Genomic DNA, 20,925 nt, shown 5'->3' with positions numbered 1-20,925 from the left:
ATAGCCATCATCAGTGTTCCTGCATTTTTGAGTATGGGGTACGAACTGCAGTCATACAGGTGATGTATGAAAATACTAGGGAAATAAACGGTAGTACTCAAATGAGACCTAAGAAGTAATGCTCTGTGTGTAAAATATATTTTCAGGTAAGTCGCCTCAGTCACTTTTTAGCTTTACATATGTGTCAAGTATGCTTTCAGATCTATATAGCATACTGGGTTGAACAGTGTCATCCCAAAATTCATATCTACTCAGAACCTCAGAATGTGACCTTATTTGGAAATAGGGTCTTTGCAGACATAATGAGTTAAATGAGGTTTCACTGGATTAGGGTGAGCCCTAAATCTGATGACTGGTGGTGCTGGATTTATGTGAATGAACACACACAGTCATAGGGAAGAAGGCCATGTGACAGCAGCAGAAGACCCTGGAATTACATAGCCACAAGCCAAGGAAGGCGAGGACTGCCAGGAGCTACTAGAAGCCAGGAGAGAGGCACAGAACAGACCCTCCCTAAGAGCCTCTAGGGAGGCGCCAACCCTGCCCACACCTTGATTTTAGATTCCTGGCTCCCAGAACTGTGAAGGAATACATTTCTGTTATTTTAAGCCACCTGGTTTGTGCTAATTTGTTGCATCAGTCCTAGGAAACTAACACGGAATCCTATGTATTACAGTTTGGGAGTGGCAGAGTAATAAAACAGATAGATACCAAAGGTGAAAATGTGGTGTCCTGAGTACTTGTATGTACACCCAGGCCAAATGTGCCCTCCTGGGTCATAAAGGCACAAATTTTATCTGAATGTCCCATTCTGTTAATTTGGAAAACTTTTCCTTCATTAAACAAAAAACTGGCTAACAATCTTATTTTAATTTTTAAATCTTCGCTTTTTTGATTTTTTTGAGGTGGGGTCTCACTCTGTTGCCCAGGCTGGAGTGAAGTGGGGTAATCATACCTCACTATAGCCTTGAACTCTTGGGCTCAAGCCATCTTTACTCCTTAGCCTTCTGAGTACCTGGGTCTATAGGTGGGTGTCACCATACTCCGCTTGTGTGTGTGTGTGTGTGTGTGTGTGTGTGTGTGTGTAGAGATGGGGTCCCACTGTGTGTGTGTGTGTGTAGAGATGGGGTCCCACTGTTGCCCAGGCTGGTCTTGAACTCCTGGGCTCAAGCAATCCTCCTGAGTAGCTGGGATTACAGGCATGAGCCACCATGCTTGGCCACAATTTTTAAATAAAGTTCAAACAGCGTAACAGGAAAAAGACCTTATGCTTGGATTGAAAGTTTATGAGCGAAAGGACTGAAAGTAGACAGAATAAACCTAATGAATCTCTATAAAATCTGAAATCTATAAGCGGACATGGGGTTCTATGAACAGAAGGTGGTCCTTCATGTTCCCAGACTATGTATCAGGATAAGCTGGGCTACGCATTAGCAATAAGTCAACACTGAGATCTCAGTCTACTACAGCTTGCAAGTAGCAGTGCTCACTGCCACTCTTCAGCAGGAACTCATGCTGACAGGAGCATCAGCGTCACACACAACCTCCAAGGGGGGCATGGCAGGGACTAGAGGGCTCACACTTGCTCTTAGCTATCTCTGACCAAAAGTGTCACACATCACTACCAGGAGACAATTCACCCCCAGGTCTCTTGCATTTTTCCACTTCTTGTGAGCAAGACACTGATTGTTCTTTGCTCTGAACTACCTTTTCAAAGATGCTTGTACAGTAAATGGCCTTGGTAGAGTGTCTCCCTCCAGATCAAAGGGCAGGTGCGATTACTGCACAGTATAAAAAGACTCAGGTTCTCTAAACTCAGAGCTCCTCTCCTATAATGCAACCCATTATGTGTGCAGGTATCATGTCTCTTTGCATTGCCCTAGGGGAATCTGGGTTCAGGGAAATGGTACAAAGACAATGGTATCCTGACCACTGCTGCTGCTGTAATAAACTGTCCTTCATCTCTGATCCTGGAGTCTCATGTTTTCTATCAGCATCTATGAAATGTCGCAGGCTGATTTGTCAGCCAGCAAGTAGCATAAATCTCAGAACCTTCAGAGTCGTTGACAGTCACTTCCATTCATAGCTCATAGTCAGAACGTGTGGGTGAAAGATTACCTAGGTGCCAAGGCAAGAGACTGAAGGCACAAACTGTTTCAGTATACTAAAGAAAATAGTTAGAATAAGAATAGTCATAATACAAATTAGATATAGAGATGATCACGGACATTATCAATCATTATAAACATTATGAATCATTAGCTTTTAATATTACTCTTTGTTGCATTACTAATATAACCTAGGAATAACCGGCGGGCATAGGGTCAGGTGCTGAAGGGACATTGTGAGAAGTGACCTAGAAGGCGAGAGGTGAGCCCTCTGTCACGCCCGCATGAGGGCTCCTTGGTCAAGCGGTAATGCCAGTGTCTGCGAAGACACCCATTACTTAGCAGACCGCGAAAGGGAGTCTCCTTTCGTTGGAGGAGTCAGGGAACACTCTGCTCCACCACCTTCTTGTGGGAGGCTGGATATTATCCAGGCCTGCCCGCAGTCATCTGGAGTCCTAAAACCCTCCCTGTGATGCTGTGCTTCAACGGTCACGCTCCTTGTCCACTTTCATATTCCTCCCGTACTCCTGGTTCCTCTTTGAAGCTTGTAGTAGATAGCGGTAGAAGAAATAGTAAAAGTCTTAAAGTCTTTGATCTTTCTTATAAGTGCATAGAAGAAAATGCTGATGTATGCTGCCTTCTCTCTCTGCTTCGGCTACCTAAGAGGGAAGGGCCCCCTGTTCTACGATCACGTGACCTGCTTGACCTTGTCAATCACTTAGAAGATTCACCCTCCTTACCCTGCCCCCGGTCTTGTATGCAATAAATATCAGCGCGCCCAGCCATTTGGGGCCACTACCGGTCTCCGCATCTTGATGGTAGTGGTCCCCCGGGCCCAGCTGCTTTCTCTTTATCTCTTTGTCTTGTGTCTTTATTTATTACAATCTCTCATCTCCGCACACCGGGAGAACACCCGCTAAGCCCCAAAGGCCTGGGCCCTACAAGAATGAGTCATAAAAGTCCACACCTAACCCTTCTTGCCTTATTGAAAAGCCAAATGACATATACTTAATTTGTATCATTCACATACTAAATTCATGTATTTTTGCAGTCCTATGTCATAGAGAAACACACAAAAAGCTATAAGAGGTACTTCTCAGAGGTGGAAACCAAATGGCTGACGAAGAGAAACAGCCAATAAATAAGAAAAGATGTTCTACTTCATTAATATCAGGATAAAGCAAATTAAAACAACAATGAGGGCACTATTCACACTGGCAAAAATTAAGAAGATCCAAGTGAAGATGTGGAACAAAGTGAACTCATTCACTGCATACTCAATGCACAAAACCCTAAAGAAACTATTGCATATGGCCGGGCATGGTGGCTCACATCTGTAATCCCAGCACTTTGGGAGGCTGAGGTGGGTGGATCATTTGAGGTCAGGAGTTTGAGACCAGCCTGGCCAACACAGTGAAACCCCATCTCTACTAAAAATAGAAAAAGTAGCTGAGTGTGGTGGCATGCACCTGTAGTCCCAGCTACTTGGGAGGCTGAGACAGGAGAATTGCTTGAACCCAGGAGGTGGAGGTTGGAGTGAGCCAAGACTGCACTACTGCACACCAGCCTGGGTGACAGAGGGAGACTCTGTCTCAAAAAAAAAAAAGAAAGAAACGATTGCATATGTGCCATCAGTACACATATACCCATGTACCAAAATGCTTCGGGTAGTAGTGAGAATTACAGCACAAAACACTGGAAACTACCCAATTATCCATGAGTAGCAGGCTAGTTTATCAACACCACAGCATCCTACATTGCTGAGCATAAATGAATTATACCTCCATGCAACACACGAGTCTCACAAACACAGAGCAAAATCACCAAGTCACAGATGATTCCAGAATATAATTCTATGTATATCAAGTTTAAAAACGCGTAAAACAAAAATGTATATCACTTAGGGATATAAATGTGGGAAAATTATAAAGAAAAGCAAAGAATAATAGATACAAGTCGGGAAGATGTTAGTTCCTTGTGCAGGGAGAGAATGAGTGACAGAATGGGAGTAACACAGAGACCTTCCAAACTAATGGTTACGTTTTTAAAAACTCTTCAGGCTAGTAGCCTCCTTCTCAAGGAAGGCTTCCCTGGTTACACCACTTACAATTCTGGTCACTCTTTCCAACATTTTATTCCACCCTTTGCCCACTTTATTTACTTTTTTTCATTAGCAGTTACCACTGCTTGACATACTACATATTTTACTTTTTTGATGTATTTGATCCTCCCACCTCAGCCTCCCAAAGTGCTGGCTTTATAGGCATGAGTCACCAAGCCAGGCCTGTATTTCCTGTCTTTAGTCTTTTGTTCAAGTCTTACACTTAGGTATGCAAATCTGTTGTATCATCATTCTTTATAAATGTTTTATAAGAATGTAAAGTATAATATTTCATATATATAATATCTAATACAAGCATTTTTTTTAAAGTAATGAGATTTGTTTTACTGAAAATGAAAATCACAAACCAGCTTTTTTTAAAAAGTTCAGAGTGAATAAAAAATGAAATGAATTATTTTTAAGTTTGTATTTTCTCTAAGTTGAACAGTAACCTTATTTTTGAACCTTATTTACACAACAGAAGCACTTCTCTTAGTCTAAAATTGAACTCTCCTTTGAACATTGAAGATCATGTTTATCAATATTGACAAAAACAAACTTATATAGAAAATTCTACAAGGATTCTCACAAAGACAAATCTATACCTGGAAAGCATCACCTTTGCCATGGGACATGCTGCTATTCCTGACCTGTGTGTCTTGGAAACTATATTTGCTTTAGACATCTTTGACTGAAGCAACATATGCTAGCTAGGAATCAATCTGTATTTGTTGTAACAGGACCACTACTATCTTCAAACTATTTCTTTCCCCCTTTCAGACTGATCTACTATTGCTAATAACACACACAGAAAAATTCAGTAAAACAAAGCACATTGGCCATCCATACTGCTATGCTGTACTGTGAATTTTACAGTAATTAGAAATTACTCTAGAAATTATACCTGAAACTGACATTCCCACTAGGTATAAACTGTATAAACAGAGTGGACACAGCCCCTTTAGAACTCATTGGCAAGGAATCTATGATTTATTAGGGGCAGAGGAAAGTGTCAGCTACATGAAATTCTTTTTTTTGGCTGGGTGTGGTGGCTCACGCCTGTAATCCCAACACTTTGGGAAGCTGAGGCGGGTGGATCATGATGAGGTCAGGAGATCGAGACCATCCTGGCTAACACAGTGAAACCCTGTCTCTACTAAAAATACAAAAAAATTAGCCTGGTGTAGTGGCCGGCACCTGTAGTCCCAGCTACTCAGGAGGCTGAGGCAGGAGAATGGCCTGAACCCAGGAGGCGGAGCTTGCAGTGAGCAGAGATCGAGATCGCGCCACTGCACTCCAGCCTGGGCAACTGAGTGAGACTCTGTCTCCAAAAACAAAAACAAAACAAAACAAATCAAAAAGACATTCCTTTTTTCCTTTTTTCCGGTGACTTTTGTTGTCCATTTAGGTAGGGGTGTGTACATGTGGTGTGTTTTTGTTTCTTGTGTTTTTTTATGCTAGCATGTTTTGGGTGCCTGAAGTGAATGAAAGGGAGTGAAATTGAAGGGCACCTGCTGATGGAACAGGCCCTGAACTGAGAGCCGGGAAATCTGTATACCCTTCAGTGCTCTACACACCAGCCAGACGTGAAACCTTGGGGAAGTCAAGTGACCTTTTCTAAGATACAGTTTCCTTATCCATGGAAGACAGCTTAGTTCAGCTCCACAGTCCCAAAAAGCTCCCTGCACTTTCTTTTTCTCCATTTGTTTCTTCTTCTTCTTTTTTTTTTTTTTTTTTAACTAGAGTGTAGTGGTTGCAATGTCAGCTCACTACAACCTCCACCTCCAAGGTTCAAGCGATTCTCCTGCCTCAGCCTCCTGGAGTAGCTGGGATCACAGGCTCCTGCCACCATGCCTGGATAATTTTTGTATTTTTAGTAGAAACAGGGTTTCACCATGTTGGCCAGGCTAGTCTTGAACTCCTGACCCAGGTGATCCTCCCACCTCAGCCTCCAAAAGTGCTGGGATTACAGGTGTGAGCCACCATGCCCGGCCTCCATTTGTTTTCATATTTGCTTTTTTCTTTGAGACAGGGTACAGGGTCTCACTCTCACCCAGGCTGGAGCGCAGTGGTGTGATCACGGCTCGCTGTAGCCTCGACCTCCCTGGGCTCAAGTGATGTTCCTGAGTAGCTGGGACCACAGACATGCACCACCACACCCAGCTAATTTTTTGTAAGGATGGGGTCTCCCTTTGTTTCCCTGGCTGGTCTTGAACTCCTGGGCTCAAGTGATCCTCCCACCTCAGCCTCCCAAAGGGCTGAGTTTATAGGCACGAGCCACTGAGCCAGGCCTGTATTTCCTTTCTTTAGTTTTCTTTTCTAGTCTAACACTCAGGTCCTACACTGGCCAATTTCAGTCATTCATTTGCCCAACCCTGACTGAACACCTCCTCCAAGCCAGGCCTTATTCAGGGCACTGGGCAGAGCACGCTGAGCAGAACAGACAAATCACCCTGCACTCAAGGAGCTTATCACTTCCAGGTGAGGAAGATAGACAACAAATACATCAAAAAAGGAAAATTGCAGTATGTCAAGCAGTGGTAACTGCTAATGAAAAAAAAAAATAAAGTGGGCAAGGGGGAATAAAATGTTGGAAAGAGTGACCAAAATTGTAAGTGGTGTGACCAGGGAAGCCTTCCTTGAGAAGGAGGCTACTGAGTAAAGACCAGAAGAAAGTGAGGAAACCCCTGAGCAGACATGTAGGGGCAGATGTTCTTAGCAGAAGAAAAACAAGGGCAGAGACCCTAAGGCATGTGCCCAGCAGGTCTGAAGAAGAGCAACAAGGCCAACCAAGGGATGTTTTCAAAGGACTCCTTTTCCTGCTCTATTAGTGATGGACTAGGGAGTAGCATGGCAGTGAGGTGGATGCCAGCTACTGCCATCCTCCAAACAAGAGATGGCAAAAGGCAGGGCCAGGAGTGGGGGGCATGGGGACACAGAGACAGGGGAGAGGGAGACAGGGAGAGACAGATGGGGAAAAGAGAAAAGGAGAGAGAGAGAAGAAAAAGAGAAGCGAGAAAGAGGAGAAAGAAAAAAGAGAAGGAGAGAGAGGAAGAAAGAAGAGACAGGGAGAGGAAGAAGAGGAGAGAGGGAGAGGAAGAAGAGGAGAGAGAGAAAGGAAGAGGAGGAAGAGGAGAGAGGGAGAGGAGGAAGAGGAGAGAGGGAGAGGAACAGGAGGAAGAGGAGAGAGGGAGAGGAGGGAGAGAGGGAGAGGAGAGAGAGGGAGAGGAGAGAGAGAGGGAGAGGAGAGAGAGAGGGAGAGGAGAGAGAGAGGGAGAGGAGAGAGAGAGGGAGAGGAGAGAGAGAGGGAGAGGAGAGAGAGAGGGAGAGGAGAGAGAGAGGGAGAGGAGAGAGAGAGGGAGAGGAGAGAGAGAGGGAGAGGAGAGAGAGAGGGAGAGGAGAGAGAGAGGGAGAGGAGAGAGAGAGGGAGAGGAGAGAGAGAGGGAGAGGAGAGAGAGAGGGAGAGGAGAGAGAGAGGGAGAGGAGAGAGAGAGGGAGAGGAGAGAGAGAGGGAGAGGAGAGAGAGAGGGGAAGAGGAGAGAGAGGGGAAGAGGAGAGAGAGGAAGAGGAGACAGAGAGGAAGAGGAGACAGAGAGGAAGAGGAGACAGAGAGGAAGAGGAGAGAGAGAGGGAGAGGAGAGAGAGGAGAGAGAGAGAGGAAAAGGAGAGAGAGAGGAAGAGGAGAGAGAGGGAGAGGAGAGAGAGGGAGAGGAGAGAGAGGGAGAGGAGAGAGAGGGAGAGGAGAGAGAGGGAGAGGAGAGAGAGGGAGAGGAGAGAGAGGGAGAGGAGAGAGAGGGAGAGGAGAGCGAGAGGGCGAGGAGAGAGAGAGGGAGAGTAGGAGACAGAGTAGGAGACAGAGAGAGGAGGAGACAGAGAGGAAGAGGAGAGAGAGAGAGGAAGAAGAGAGAGAGAGGAAGAGGAGAGAGGGAGGAAGAGGAGACAGGAAGGAAGAGGAGAGAGGAAGAGGAGAGAGGGAGGAAGGGGAGAGAGAGAGGAAGAGGAGAGAGAGAGGAAGAGGAGAGAGAGAAAGAGAGAGAGGAAAAGGAGAGAGAGAGGAAGAGGAGAGAGAGGAAGAGGAGAGAGAGGAAGAGGAGAGAGAGGAAGAGGAGAGAGAGGAAGAGGAGAGAGAGGAAGAGGAGAGAGAGGAAGAGGAGAGAGAGGAAGAGGAGAGAGAGGAAGAGGAGAGAGAGGAAGAGGAGAGAGAGGAAGAGGAGAGAGGAAGAGGAGAGAGAGAGGAAGAGGAGAGAGAGAGGAAGAGGAGAGAGAGAGGAAGAGGAGAGAGAGGAAGAGGAGAGAGAGAGGAAGAGGAGAGAGAGAGGAAGAGGAGAGAGAGAGGAAGAGGAGAGAGAGAGGAAGAGGAGAGAGAGAGGAAGAGGAGAGAGAGAGGAAGAGGAGAGAGAGAGGAAGAGGAGAGAGAGAGAGGAAGAGGAGAGAGAGAGGGGAAGAGGAGAGAGAGAGGGGAAGAGGAGAGAGAGGGGAAGAGGAGAGAGAGGAAGAGGAGACAGAGAGGAAGAGGAGACAGAGAGGAAGAGGAGAGAGAGAGGGAGAGGAGAGAGAGGAGAGAGAGAGAGGAAAAGGAGAGAGAGAGGAAGAGGAGAGAGAGAGGAAGAGGAGAGAGAGAGGAAGAGGAGAGAGAGAGGAAAAGGAGAGAGAGAGGAAAAGGAGAGAGAGAGGAAGAGGAGAGAGAGAGGAAGAGGAGAGAGAGAGGAAGAGGAGAGAGAGAGGGGAAGAGGAGAGAGAGAGGAAGAGGAGAGAGAGAGGAAGAGGAGAGAGAGGGGAAGAGGAGAGAGAGAGGAAGAGGAGAGAGAGAGGAAGAGGAGAGAGAGAGGAAGAGGAGACAGAGAGGAAGAGGAGACAGAGAGGAAGAGGAGAGAGAGAGGGAGAGGAGAGAGAGGAGAGAGAGAGGGAGAGGAGAGAGAGGAGAGAGAGGAAAAGGAGAGAGAGAGGAAGAGGAGAGAGAGAGGAAAAGGAGAGAGAGAGGAAAAGGAGAGAGAGAGGAAAAGGAGAGAGAGAGGAAGAGGAGAGAGAGAGGAAGAGGAGAGAGAGAGAGGAAGAGGAGAGAGAGGGGAAGAGGAGAGAGGAAGAGGAGAGAGAGGAAGAGGAGAGAGAGAGGAAGAGGAGAGAGAGAGGAAGAGGAGAGAGAGAGGGGAAGAGGAGAGAGAGGGGAAGAGGAGAGAGAGGGGAAGAGGAGAGAGACAGAGAGGAGAGGAAGAGAAGACAGAGGAAGAAAGAGAGGAAGAGGAGAGAGAGGAAGAAGAAAGAGGAGAGAAGAGAGACGAGAGGAAGAGGAGAGAGAGGAGAGAGAGGAAGAGGTGAGAGAAGAAGAAGAGAGAGAGGAAGAAGAAAGAGGAGAGGAAGAGGAGAGAGAGGAGAGAGAGGAGAGGAAGAGGAGAGAGAGGAGAGGAAGAGGAGAGAGAGGAGAGGAAGAGGAGAGAGAGGAGAGGAAGAGGAGAGAGAGGAGAGAGAGGAAGAGGAGAGAGAGGAGAGGAAGAGGAGAGAGAGAGGAAGAGGAGAGAGAGGAAGAGGAGAGAGAGGGAGAGGAAGGAGAGAAGAGAGAGAGAGACGAGAGAGGAGAGGAGGGGAAGAGTAGAGAGAGGAAGAGGAGAGAAAGTAATTAAGGAGTAGTTCAAGTTGCCATTTTCAGAGAGAGGAAAAACTGAGGGAGAAACTTTTGGAGCTCAGTTTTCGATACATGAAGTTTGAGAAACCGATTAGAAACCCAGTAGAGATGCTAAGTAGCAGACAGCATGAGTGGACTTCCCAGCACGAACACTGAGGAGTGAAAGCAGTCCTCTCCATCCACGTAATGCAGCTCTGTGTGGCCCTTAAGGCGACTGAGGTCCATCTTATGGACTGACACAGAAAGGTGTCCAAGATCTATTATTGCATGAAAAGATGCATAATTTTCTGGAAGAATTATCTATTGCTAATAACTTAAAAACCTCTAGGGATAGGATATATACTTCTGTGATGGTTAATTTTATGTGTCAACCTGACGAGGCCATGGTACCCAGATGTTAGGTCAAACACTGAGATGTATCATCGAAGATATTTTTAGATGAGACGAACACTGAAATCAGTAGACTTAGAGTATAGCAGATCACCCTCCACAGTGGGTGGGCCTCATCCAACCCGTTAAAGGCCTTAAGAGAAAAAGACAGACCTCCCCAAGCAAGGAGGGCTTCAGCCACTGGACTGTCTTTGGACTTGAACTGCAATGCTCCCCTGGGTCTCCAGCCTGCTCATCTACCCTGCAGATTTTAGTCTTGCCAAGACTCCACAATTGCTTGAGCCAATTCCTTAGATCTATCTTTCTCTTTCTCTCTACACATACGCACACATCTTGTTGATTCCGTTTCTCTGGAGAATCTTGACTAATGCAACATCTTATGACATACATTTGAATTGTATTTCAAATGTTTTACAATAAGCATGTATTACCTTACTAATCAGAAAAACAAGAATAATCACAAAACTTAGTTCCAATACTTAAAATTTAGGTTACATTGACCAAGTACCTATACATATACTTTATATACATAAATTATATATACATCTCTATAACCGATAAAGCATTCAGCAAACACACGTTTTATTAACATCCTTCCTATCTCAATGGCTGCAAAACCCTTTTTCACGCAAGCTCTCTCGCCTGAAATACCTCTTGATATTCTTGCAGAATACCTCTGATATTCTTAATAAACTCCAGAGTTATCTGAAATGCCCAATATGAATCCATATCCTGAATGAGGTACCCGAAGGACATGAACAGACATTTCACAGATTAGAAATGATATCTGGTGAATGAATACATGGAGAAATATTCAAATACAATAGCAATAAACAGAAAAATGAAAATTAAAATAAGGTACTTTTTTTTTTTTGAGACGGGGTCTCGCTCTGTCACACAGGCTAGAGGGCAGTGGCACAATCTTGGCTCACTGCAACCTCCGCCTCCTCAGTTCAGGCGATTCTCCTGCCTCAGCCTCCCTCAGCCTCCTGAGTAGCTGGGATTATAGGCGCCCACCACCACGCTCGGCTAATTTTTGTATTTTTAGCAGAGACAGGGTTTCACCATGTTGGTCAGGCTGGTCTCAAACTCCTGACCTTGGAATCCGCCTGCCTCAGCCTCCCAAAGTGCTGGGATTACAGGCGTGAGCTACCGCACCAAGCCAAATAAGGTACCTTTTTAAACAAATTAGTTTGAAAATTATAGCAGCTAATACTAATTATAAACTTATAAGTAAAATAGTAATAATAAATTGAAACTCTTCAGCAGATCAAGTTTACTAATCTTGAAAATTACACCTCACACTAGGTGACAATGCAAAGTTGTGTTCTAATATATGATGGGTGGTGTTCTGAAGAGACATAAAATAATGGGCAACATGTGTAATAAGCCATAAAACTATTTATGACTTGGATTCTATTTGGGAGAAAATATATCATACATGTTTAAAGATATCTTATCCACATTTGAAAATAATTCCAGGCCGGACATGGCTCACACATGTAATCCCGCACTTTGGGAAGCCCAGGTGGATGGATCACTTGAGGCCAGGAGTTTGAGGCCAGCCTGGCCAACATGGTGAAACCTCATCTTTAGAAAAAAACACACAAAAATTAGCCGAGCATGGTGGCAGGCACCTGTAATCCCAGCTATTTGGGTGGCTGAGGCACGAGAATCGCTTGAACCCGGGAGGCAGAGGTTGCAGTGAGCTGAGATTGTGCCCCTATACTCCAGCATGGGCAACACAGTGAGACTCTGTCTCAAAAAAGATAATAATTCCAAACACTAAAATAAAGTTAAATATATGAAGTTGTTCCCTAGAATATCATTTGTAAAGGCAAAAAAGTAGAGGTAATTTAAATATCTAGCAGTAATGAAGCCAAGTTCAAACACATGAGCTACAACTAGTTGAACATTTTTTCTCTGTAAATTAAGAGAATAAAGAATGATTTCATACTTACCACTGTACCAAGAAACTGAATGCTCATGTTTCCACCTGCTTCTCGAGAAAGACACTAAAAAACAAACAAGAGATATAAAATGAACTCATATCCACACAGCTTGTATGTAATGTTCACGATAGCCAAAAAACCCAAATGTCCATCAACTGATGGATGGGTAAACAAAATATAGTATAGCCATACAGTGGAATATTATTTGGCCATAAAAAGGAATGAAGTACTGATACATGCTACAATAGAAGTCGGTCACCAAGGATCATGCATTATATGATTCCACTTAATAAGAGATGTCCAGAATAGTAAAATCCATGGAGATGGAAGGTAGATTGGTAGATGCCTCCAAGAGGAAGGCTGGGAGGACATGGAGATGACTGCTAATTGGTATGGGGTTTCTCAAGGGTATAAACATGGTCTAAAACTGACTGTGGTGGTGGTGGAACACCCCTGTGAATTGACTACAAACCACTAAACTGTAACTTTAAATGGGTGAATTGTATGGTGTGTGAATTATATCTCAATAAAATAGTTATAGAAAATGAATTAGCATTTGTTTAAAACAACAATGCAATTCTATGTCCAGAGAGTAGTGAAAGAAAGAACCTCTTTATTATTCATTTATTTATAAATAAAATTTGTTTACAGCAAATATATCACTTGCATATATCTTGTTTGAATTTTAATTAAAAGTAAATACTATGACTATTAAAATTTTAGTTAAAAGTAAATACTACTGCTACTAAAAATGGGTGACTAAGTAGTACACTGGAAGCTGACTACACTGTGAGATAATTCTCACCTACAAAACTGGTCTGTTGGGCCAGGCGTGGTGGCTCATGCCTGTAATTCCAGCACTCTGGGAGGTTGAGGCAGGCGGATCACGAGGTGAGGAATTCAAGACCAGCCTGGCCAATATGGTGAAAGCCCATCTTTACTAAAAATACAAAAATTAGCCAGGCGTGGTGGTGCACGCCTGTAGTCCCAGCTACTCGGGAGGCCAAGGCAGAAGAATTGCTTGGACCCAGGAGGCAGAGGTGAGGTTGTGGTGGGCCAAGATCCTGCCACTGCACTCCAGCCTGGATGACAGTGAGACTCCGTCTCAAAAAACAAAAACAAAAACAAAAAAAACTTGCTCTACTTAATCCTAACGTATTCCTCAGAATTCTTCCTCTTCTGGCTAATCAGAGAGGGCTCAGTGACTTCAAAGACTACACACACAAATAAAGCAGTTCTAACTAAGCCAGCATCATTTTTTTAAGTTCCCAGATGTAGAGTATTAGTGGCTTTCACTCAACTACATGCCATGAGCATTACGATACAGATGTATCCTAATTTCATTCCTTTCTACAGAAGTGGAGGTTTACCAACTCTGATCTCTATGATCATAGAAGTAATAGAACCCAGAGTGAACCTCTAGAAATCAAGCTGAGTCCTCGGTTCCTTGACGGAGGGAGGTTAGATCAATAAGAAAGACAGTGGTTTAATGCAAAATGTTTTCCCCTACCTGCAAATATTGCCAAGTAAATTGACACAATGGTAATCTAGATAGCATACTTATGGCAGTGTGGTATAGAGTAGAAAAAAAATCAGTATGGGAGCATTTTGACCCATGTCACTTCTTTCTTTTTTTTTTTTTTTGAGACAGAGTTTCATTCTTGTCACCCAGGCTGGAGCGCAATGGCACCATCTCGGCTCACAGCAACCTCTGCCTCCCAGGTTCAAGTGTTTCTCCTGCCTCAGCTTCCTGAGTAGCTGGGATTACAGGCACCTGCCACCACATCTGCCTAATTTTTGTATTTTTAGTAGAGACAGGGTTTCACCATGTTGGCCAGGCTGGTCTCGAACTCCTGGCCTCAGCTCCCAAAAGTGCTGGGATTACAGGTATGAGCCGCCATGCCCAACCAACCCATTTCACATCTTTTTTTTTTGAGACAAAGTTTCACTCTGTTACCCAGGCTGGAGTGCAGTGGCACGATCTCAGCTCACTGCAACCTCTGCCTCCTGGGTTCAAGCGATTCTCTGGCCTCAGCCTCCCAAGTAGCTGGAACTATAGGCATCTCCCACCATGCCCGGCCAGTTTTTTGTATTTTTAGTAGAGATGGGGTTTTGCCATGTTGGCCAGGCTGGTCTCGAACTCCTGACCTCATAACCCGCTCCCTCAACCTCCCAAAGCGCTGGGATTACAGGTGTGAGCCACTGCGCCCAGCCAACCCATTTTACTTCTAAGAATTTATCCTGAGGAAAAAATGTAAGGATAGGCAGAAAAATAAAGCTGAACAAATATCACAGTGTAGTTTATAGAACTGAACAATGGCAAGCGATGTAAATGACTGGGAAAGACACTAGCTAAGTAAATTGTGGTATATATCCAGCCTGCCATTTAAAAAGTTTCAAGATATGAAAAACGCTTACAGTATATTTCTAAGGGCAAGAAGAACAAAACAATATGTTCAGAATAAGCCTTGTAAAAAATTATGTTACATAAAAATTCTAGAATTAGTGCACATAAAACTTATTTCTAGGCAAAAATATTAGTTGACTCTCGTTTTCACTTATCTGTTTTTCCTATTCTTTTATATGCACATGTTGAACTTAATAAAGGCAAAAAAAGACAGAAAACAAAATGGAATAAAATAGACTCCTTTCCTGTGTCTTAGGGAGACTCAGTAAACTAAGAACGGAGGGTTGATTCCTAGGTTTTGACACTGGCATTTCTACGTTGGTCATCCATCTAATCATCCATCTACCTCTCAACTGTGTTGGGCACTGCTGGCTGAATTAAGACCCACCTTCCAAGAGACTAAGGAAAAGACGCAGAATTATTGGAAAAATAAGTATAATTCAATACGATAAATGCATAGTACAAAATGTACAAAGTATTATGGGATAAGAGGACAGACCGACTAAATGAGCAGAAAGGTTAATAAGGAAGACATTAGATAGGTTAAGACAGACATTAAAGCTGGATATTTAAAAACAAACAGGGGCAGGGTGCGGTGGCTCATGCCTGTAATCCCAGCACTTTGGGAGGCTAAGGTGGGTGGATTATTTGAGGTCAGGAGTTTGAGACCAGCCTGCCCAACACGGTGGCTCTACTAAAAATATAAAAAGTAGCCGGGCGTGGTGGCGGCTGCCTGCAGTCCCAGCTACTCGGGAGCCTGAGGCAGGAGAATCACTTGAACCTGGGAGTTGGAGGTTGCAGTGAGCCGACTGTGCCAAAGCACTCCAGCCTGGGCACCACAGCGTGACTCTGTTTCAAAAAAACAAAGAAAAGAAAAGAAAGAAAAAAAACACGAACAAGATTCAGCCATTATGGAAAACAGTACGGAGGTTTCTCAAAACATTAAAAATAGAACTACCATATGATCCAACAATCCCACTACTGCATATATATTCAAAGGAAAGAAATCAGTTATGTCAAGGAGATATCGGCATCCCCATGTTTATTGCAGCACTATTCATGATGGCCAAGATAGGGAATCAACCTAAGCGTCCATCCATGGACCAACGGATACAGAGAATGTGGTATATATGCACAATGGAATATTATTTAGACTTAAAAAAGAAAATCCTACCATTTGCAACAACATGGATGAACCCGGAAGACATTACATTAAGTAAAATAAGCCAGGTACATACAGAAAGAGATACCATATGACCTCACTTACATGAAGAATCTGAAGACGTCAAAGTCATAGAGTAGAAAATAGAATGGTGGTTGGGGAGGGGGGGTTGAGGAAATATTAATCAAAACCCACAAAACTTCAGTTATAAAGGAGAAATAGGTACAAGAAAGCTATTCTACAATATAGTAACTACAGTTAATGACAACATATTATTAATATATTCTTGAAATTTTCTGAGTATATTTAAGTGTACCTCACATACAGAATAAGTATATGAGGTAATACATATATGTTAATTAGCTCAATGTAGCCATTCCACAGTGTATCCACTGTTTGAAGTGTGTACTTCAAAACATGTTGTACATGTGCGAAAGTTTGAAAGTGTATCTCCTCCAAACCTCATGTTGAAATGTGATCCCCAGTGTTGGAGGTGGGGCGTAATGGGGGTGTGTGGATCATTGGGAAGGATCCCTCATGAATAGATTAATGCCCTCTTTGAGGGCGAGTTCAAGCTCTTAGTTCCTGAGAAAGCTGGTTCTTAAAAAGAGCCTGGCACCTCCCTCCCTTCTCTCTCACTCTGTGACTTCCACACACACCAGCTCCCCTTTGCCTTCTACCATGAATAAAAGCAGCCTGAGGTCCTCATCAGATGCCTAATCCTCAACTTTTCCAGACATCAGAATCACGAGCCAAATAAACTTTTTCTCTTTATAAATTATCCAGTCTCGGGTATTCCTTTGTAGCAACACAAAAGACACTACTAAGACAGGATGACAAATATATGCAACTTTAATTTATCAACTAAAAACCAAATTACAAATTTTAAAAATGAGCAGGAATTTTCCAAAAGAAAACTGAAAAACAGCTGGGAATGGTGGCTCACACCTATAATCCCAGCACTTTGGGAGACCGAGGCAGGCAGATTGCTTGAGGTCAGAAGTTCAAAACCACCGGGTGCAGTGGCTCATGCCTGTAATCCCAGCACTTTGGGAGGCCAAGGTGGGCAGATCACCAGGTCAGGAGATCGAGACCATCCTGGCTAACGTGGTGAAACCCCATCTCTACTAAAAATACAAAAATTAGCTGGGCATGGTGGCGGGCACCTGTAGTCCCAGCTACTCGGGAGGCTGAGGCAGGAGAATGGCGTGAACCCGGGAGGCGGAGCTTGCAGTGAGCTGAGATCGCATCACTGCACTCCAGCCTGGGTGACAGGGCGAGACTCCGTCTCAAAAAAAAAAAAAAAAAAAGGTTGTTCAAAACCAGCCTGGCCAACATGGTGAAATCCCGTCTCTTCTAAAAATACAAAAATTAGCCGGGCGTGGTGGTGGCACCTGTAATCCGAGCTACTCAAGAGGCTGAGGCAGGAGAATCGCTTGAACCCGGGAGGTGGAGGTTGCAGTGAGCCAAGATTGCACCACCACTGCACTCCAGCCTGGGAGACAGAGCGAGACACCGTCTCAAAAAAAAAAAAAAAAAAAATTGTGGGCTGATGAGACAGTTAACAAAAATTTCAGATTAAGGGATGGCACGACGGCATGGCAAGTTTAGGGAATGTTAAGCAGTTCAGCGTGGCCAGAAATAGGGTTGGATGAAGGTGGAAGTGGCAAGAAAGGAAACCAGGAAGGAATTATAAACCCAGGTCAGATCTTGTACAAAGAGAGCTCATACCTGACAAAGTTCTTACACTTAAGAACTGGAGTGTGACATGCTCATGTTTTAGAAAGATGGTGGTCTGAGGTCATGCTGAAGATACATAGAATGGGGAAGGACGAGGCTAGGAGGCCGAGTAAAACACCACTACAATCATTCAGTTAGGAGCCTGATGTGCTAAGCAGCCACAACAGAAGAACTAAGTCTGATTCAGACCTAGGACCTTAGGATGGGGAGAGCAAACAGACCTGAAAGACGATCTCAATTTTGTTCTACAGATGAGGAATCTAAGGCACAGGAATATAAAAAGTAATTTGGCTACCTGCAACTCTGCACGAAAAATTTTAATCTTGGTCCTGAGATTAAAAAAAAAAAAATCACAATAACCCACTGAACTGCTGCGTGGCAAGAAAGTCTGTGCATTCAGCTTCATACGACAAAAACTGCAAAAGCAGCTATAGATGGCAGACAAAAATGAATGAATGTGGCTATGTTCTAGTTAACTGCTTATCATCAATAAGATCTGAATGTGACATCATACTTCTCATGGGTCATGAAACATTATTGATTTTTTTTTTTTTTTTTTTTTGACAGTGTCTCATGCTGTCACCCAGGCTGGAGTGCAGTGGCATGGTCACAGCTCTCCACAGCAACTGCCTGGACTCCAGCGATTCTCCCACCTCAACCTCCCAAGCAGCTGGACCCACAGGCATGCACCACTGTACCCAGCCAATTTTTAAAAAAATTATTTGTAGAGACAAGGTCTCACTATGTTGCCCAGGCTGGATGAAACATTCTTCTTTAATTTTTTCCCCCAACTATTTAAAAATGTAATAACCACTCAAGTTGTGAGCCCCATAGAAACAGGCGGTGCCTCCCGGTCTAAGCCACCAGTACCTCTCACCTGAGGTCTGCAATGGTCAAATCAATGATTTCTCTGTCTCTACCCCAAGGCCTGCAATGATTTTAAAAATCACATCACATCACTCTCCTACCCAAACCCTCCAAACGCTCCACAACACGAATAGAAAGAAACAACACAAAACAAAACAGTTCTTTGGCCCCTAGATGATCTGGTTCTGTCTTCCTCGTTCCACTCTCCCCAACTGGCCTTCACACAAAACAAGCTTGTCCCGTTTCAGAGCCTCTGCTTTGCCCCTTCTGCTACCTGGAACTTCCTTCCCCCAGACTTCTGCACGTTTGCCCCCTCCTCTTCGTAGGTCTCGGCTCAGTGTTAGCTATTCAGAGAGGACTTCCTAGCCATCCTTGCTAAAGCTGCCTTCTCTAGTGACTTTCTATCAATTTCATAGTCTTCATCCAACTTCTTACTACTAAAATCACCTTATTTAGGTATTTACATGTTTAGTATCTACTTCCCCTGCTGGAAGGTAAGTCTTGTTCCTTGTTCTATCTGCAGTGTCTAGAACACTGCCTAGGCCATACTGGGCGTTCCCTTCTATGTAGGAGACACTAAAACAATATCATCATTCCTTTGGCTGATACTACAAAGGTTAGATTCATTCTCAGGCAAATAGAAGTAATTTTGCATTATGTAAAATGGAAACAAATTTTCACATTAAAAACAAACTGTATCAATGAATGTGTGACCACAGGTATAAGTACCAATAAGCTGTCCTTAACATTGCATTCAATTGCAGGTCACAATTACATATATAATGACTGTCACCTTTTTTTCACCACACTCCCACAGTTTGTAAAGGAAGGAAGGAAGGAAGGACAGGCCGGGCGTGGTGACTCACGCCTGTAATCCCAACACTTTGGGAGGTCAAGGAAGGCGGATCACTTGAGCCCAGGAGTTTGAGACCAGCCTGGCCAACATGGTGAAATCCTGCCTCTACTAAAAATACAAAAATTGGCCGGGCATGGTGGCACGCGCCTGTAATCCCAGCCACTCAGGAGGCTAAGGCAGGAGAATCGCTTAAACCTGGGAGGCGGAGGTTGCAGTGAGCTGAGATCATGCCATTGCACTACAGCCTGAGTGACAGAGCAAGACTCTGTCTCAAAAAAAAAAAAAAGAAAAAAGGAAAAAGAAAAGATTGATGTAAAGAAAAACAGAAATAAAATTTCACTCAAAACTGGAATTTATTTCAATCTTCCCTAACAGTAAGATATACTTTTCCTAGAGCCTAGGATTAAGATAATTCAGTTTTAGAATCCACAAAAAAACAAAGTATTCAATGCCTATCATGAGTCTAATGCATGCCAAAACAAATATGAACTGACCACTTGATATGCTAATAGCAAAATTCTTCATAAAAATTAAGATTGTATTTGATGAAACATATCCACGCTTATTAAAATATTTTCTCCAAATATTTCATCCCTTTTCCTATTTTAAATGGCACTCCAAAGCCAGATAACAATGTTCTCCTTTTCTTATTTTGATATTCTGCTCCAATGTTTACAAAATATATTCCTTTTTATTTCTTTAAAAAATACTTTAGAAGATTTTGTTAACAAAATGACTTCAACATTTGTTAGAATCAAATTCATACAAAATTAGCAAAGTTATTCACACAAAGGCAAAAACATTTGCAAAACAATAAATCAAATGTTCCAAAAATACCTTCCTAGGATAATAAAACCAGAGGTAATTTCACCTTTAAAAATAATGTCACTGAACAGTAAGAGGAAGAAATAGTAATAGTTTTCTTTTTCCCCTCACTGATTTCCAACTTGATAATATGTTTTAAAGGCCATTACTGTGGGATTTGTCTTATCGGTCTGCAGTGCAGCTGTTTGTATTATTTTCCACATTTACTACAATCAGTGTTTATACTACTCAAAATTCTCTTCCTCAGGCAGCAACGAAAATATAATTTTCTAGTTAACAGAAGAGGAGAAAAGCTTGTATGTGTGGGGGTGTGGGTAGGGGAAGTTCAGAAAGACATTTTCCCATTCGGTTAAATTTTAAAAGCAACTCCAAATTAACTGCTAAGCTTCTAGGACTACATTACAAAAGCAGGTAGCCTTGCATCAAAATTAATACTTTATACCATAGCTGTAAATACATCCCAGCTGTTAAACTGCCTTGAAATATTTTAAAGCAGAGTCAACAGAGTTATTTCTGTTCTACTGGTGAGCTTGTTTCTAAGATGTGTAGCTGTATTGATATGTCAGGAATGTAGAAAGGATATGGTGAATAATTACTCTTTCATTTCCTACTTCATTCGAAAAAAAAAACCAACCTCTACTTATTCTAAGTTATATATTTATATATCCTATATATCCTGAGAGTGTCATGTCACATGCAATGATTCTAGAGAAATCACATGTGTAAAGTACAAAATAATAATGGCTTCAAACAGATGGGGGTGGGGGGAACATTTTTAAAACCTATAAAACACTTTAGGACTGAAAACATAAGACAATTACTTCCCAATTCATTTGTGTACCAGCAAAGTACAGGCAAAAATGTATGCCGCTTTATTTTTCTAATTAAAATATGAAT

At 43.2% G+C, this 20,925-nt stretch overlaps 1 protein-coding gene across 3 annotated transcripts in view; it reads right to left on the bottom strand.

Annotated features, from left to right (window-relative positions):
• The window catches only part of PCCA (propionyl-CoA carboxylase subunit alpha), a 439,968-nt gene that overhangs the window by 70,744 nt on the left and 348,299 nt on the right, over nt 1–20,925 (bottom strand). For all 3 annotated transcript variants that reach the window (XM_034936916.3, XM_003832051.5, XM_034936917.3), the window contains exon 21: nt 12,181–12,234. In XM_034936916.3, the coding sequence (XP_034792807.3) occupies nt 12,181–12,234 (54 nt within the window). The remainder of the gene's footprint in view (nt 1–12,180; nt 12,235–20,925) is intronic.

Source organism: Pan paniscus, chromosome 14, assembly GCF_029289425.2.
Source record: "Pan paniscus chromosome 14, NHGRI_mPanPan1-v2.0_pri, whole genome shotgun sequence".
NCBI lineage: Eukaryota > Metazoa > Chordata > Mammalia > Primates > Hominidae > Pan > Pan paniscus.
This window is presented reverse-complemented; position numbering and strand designations above follow the sequence as displayed.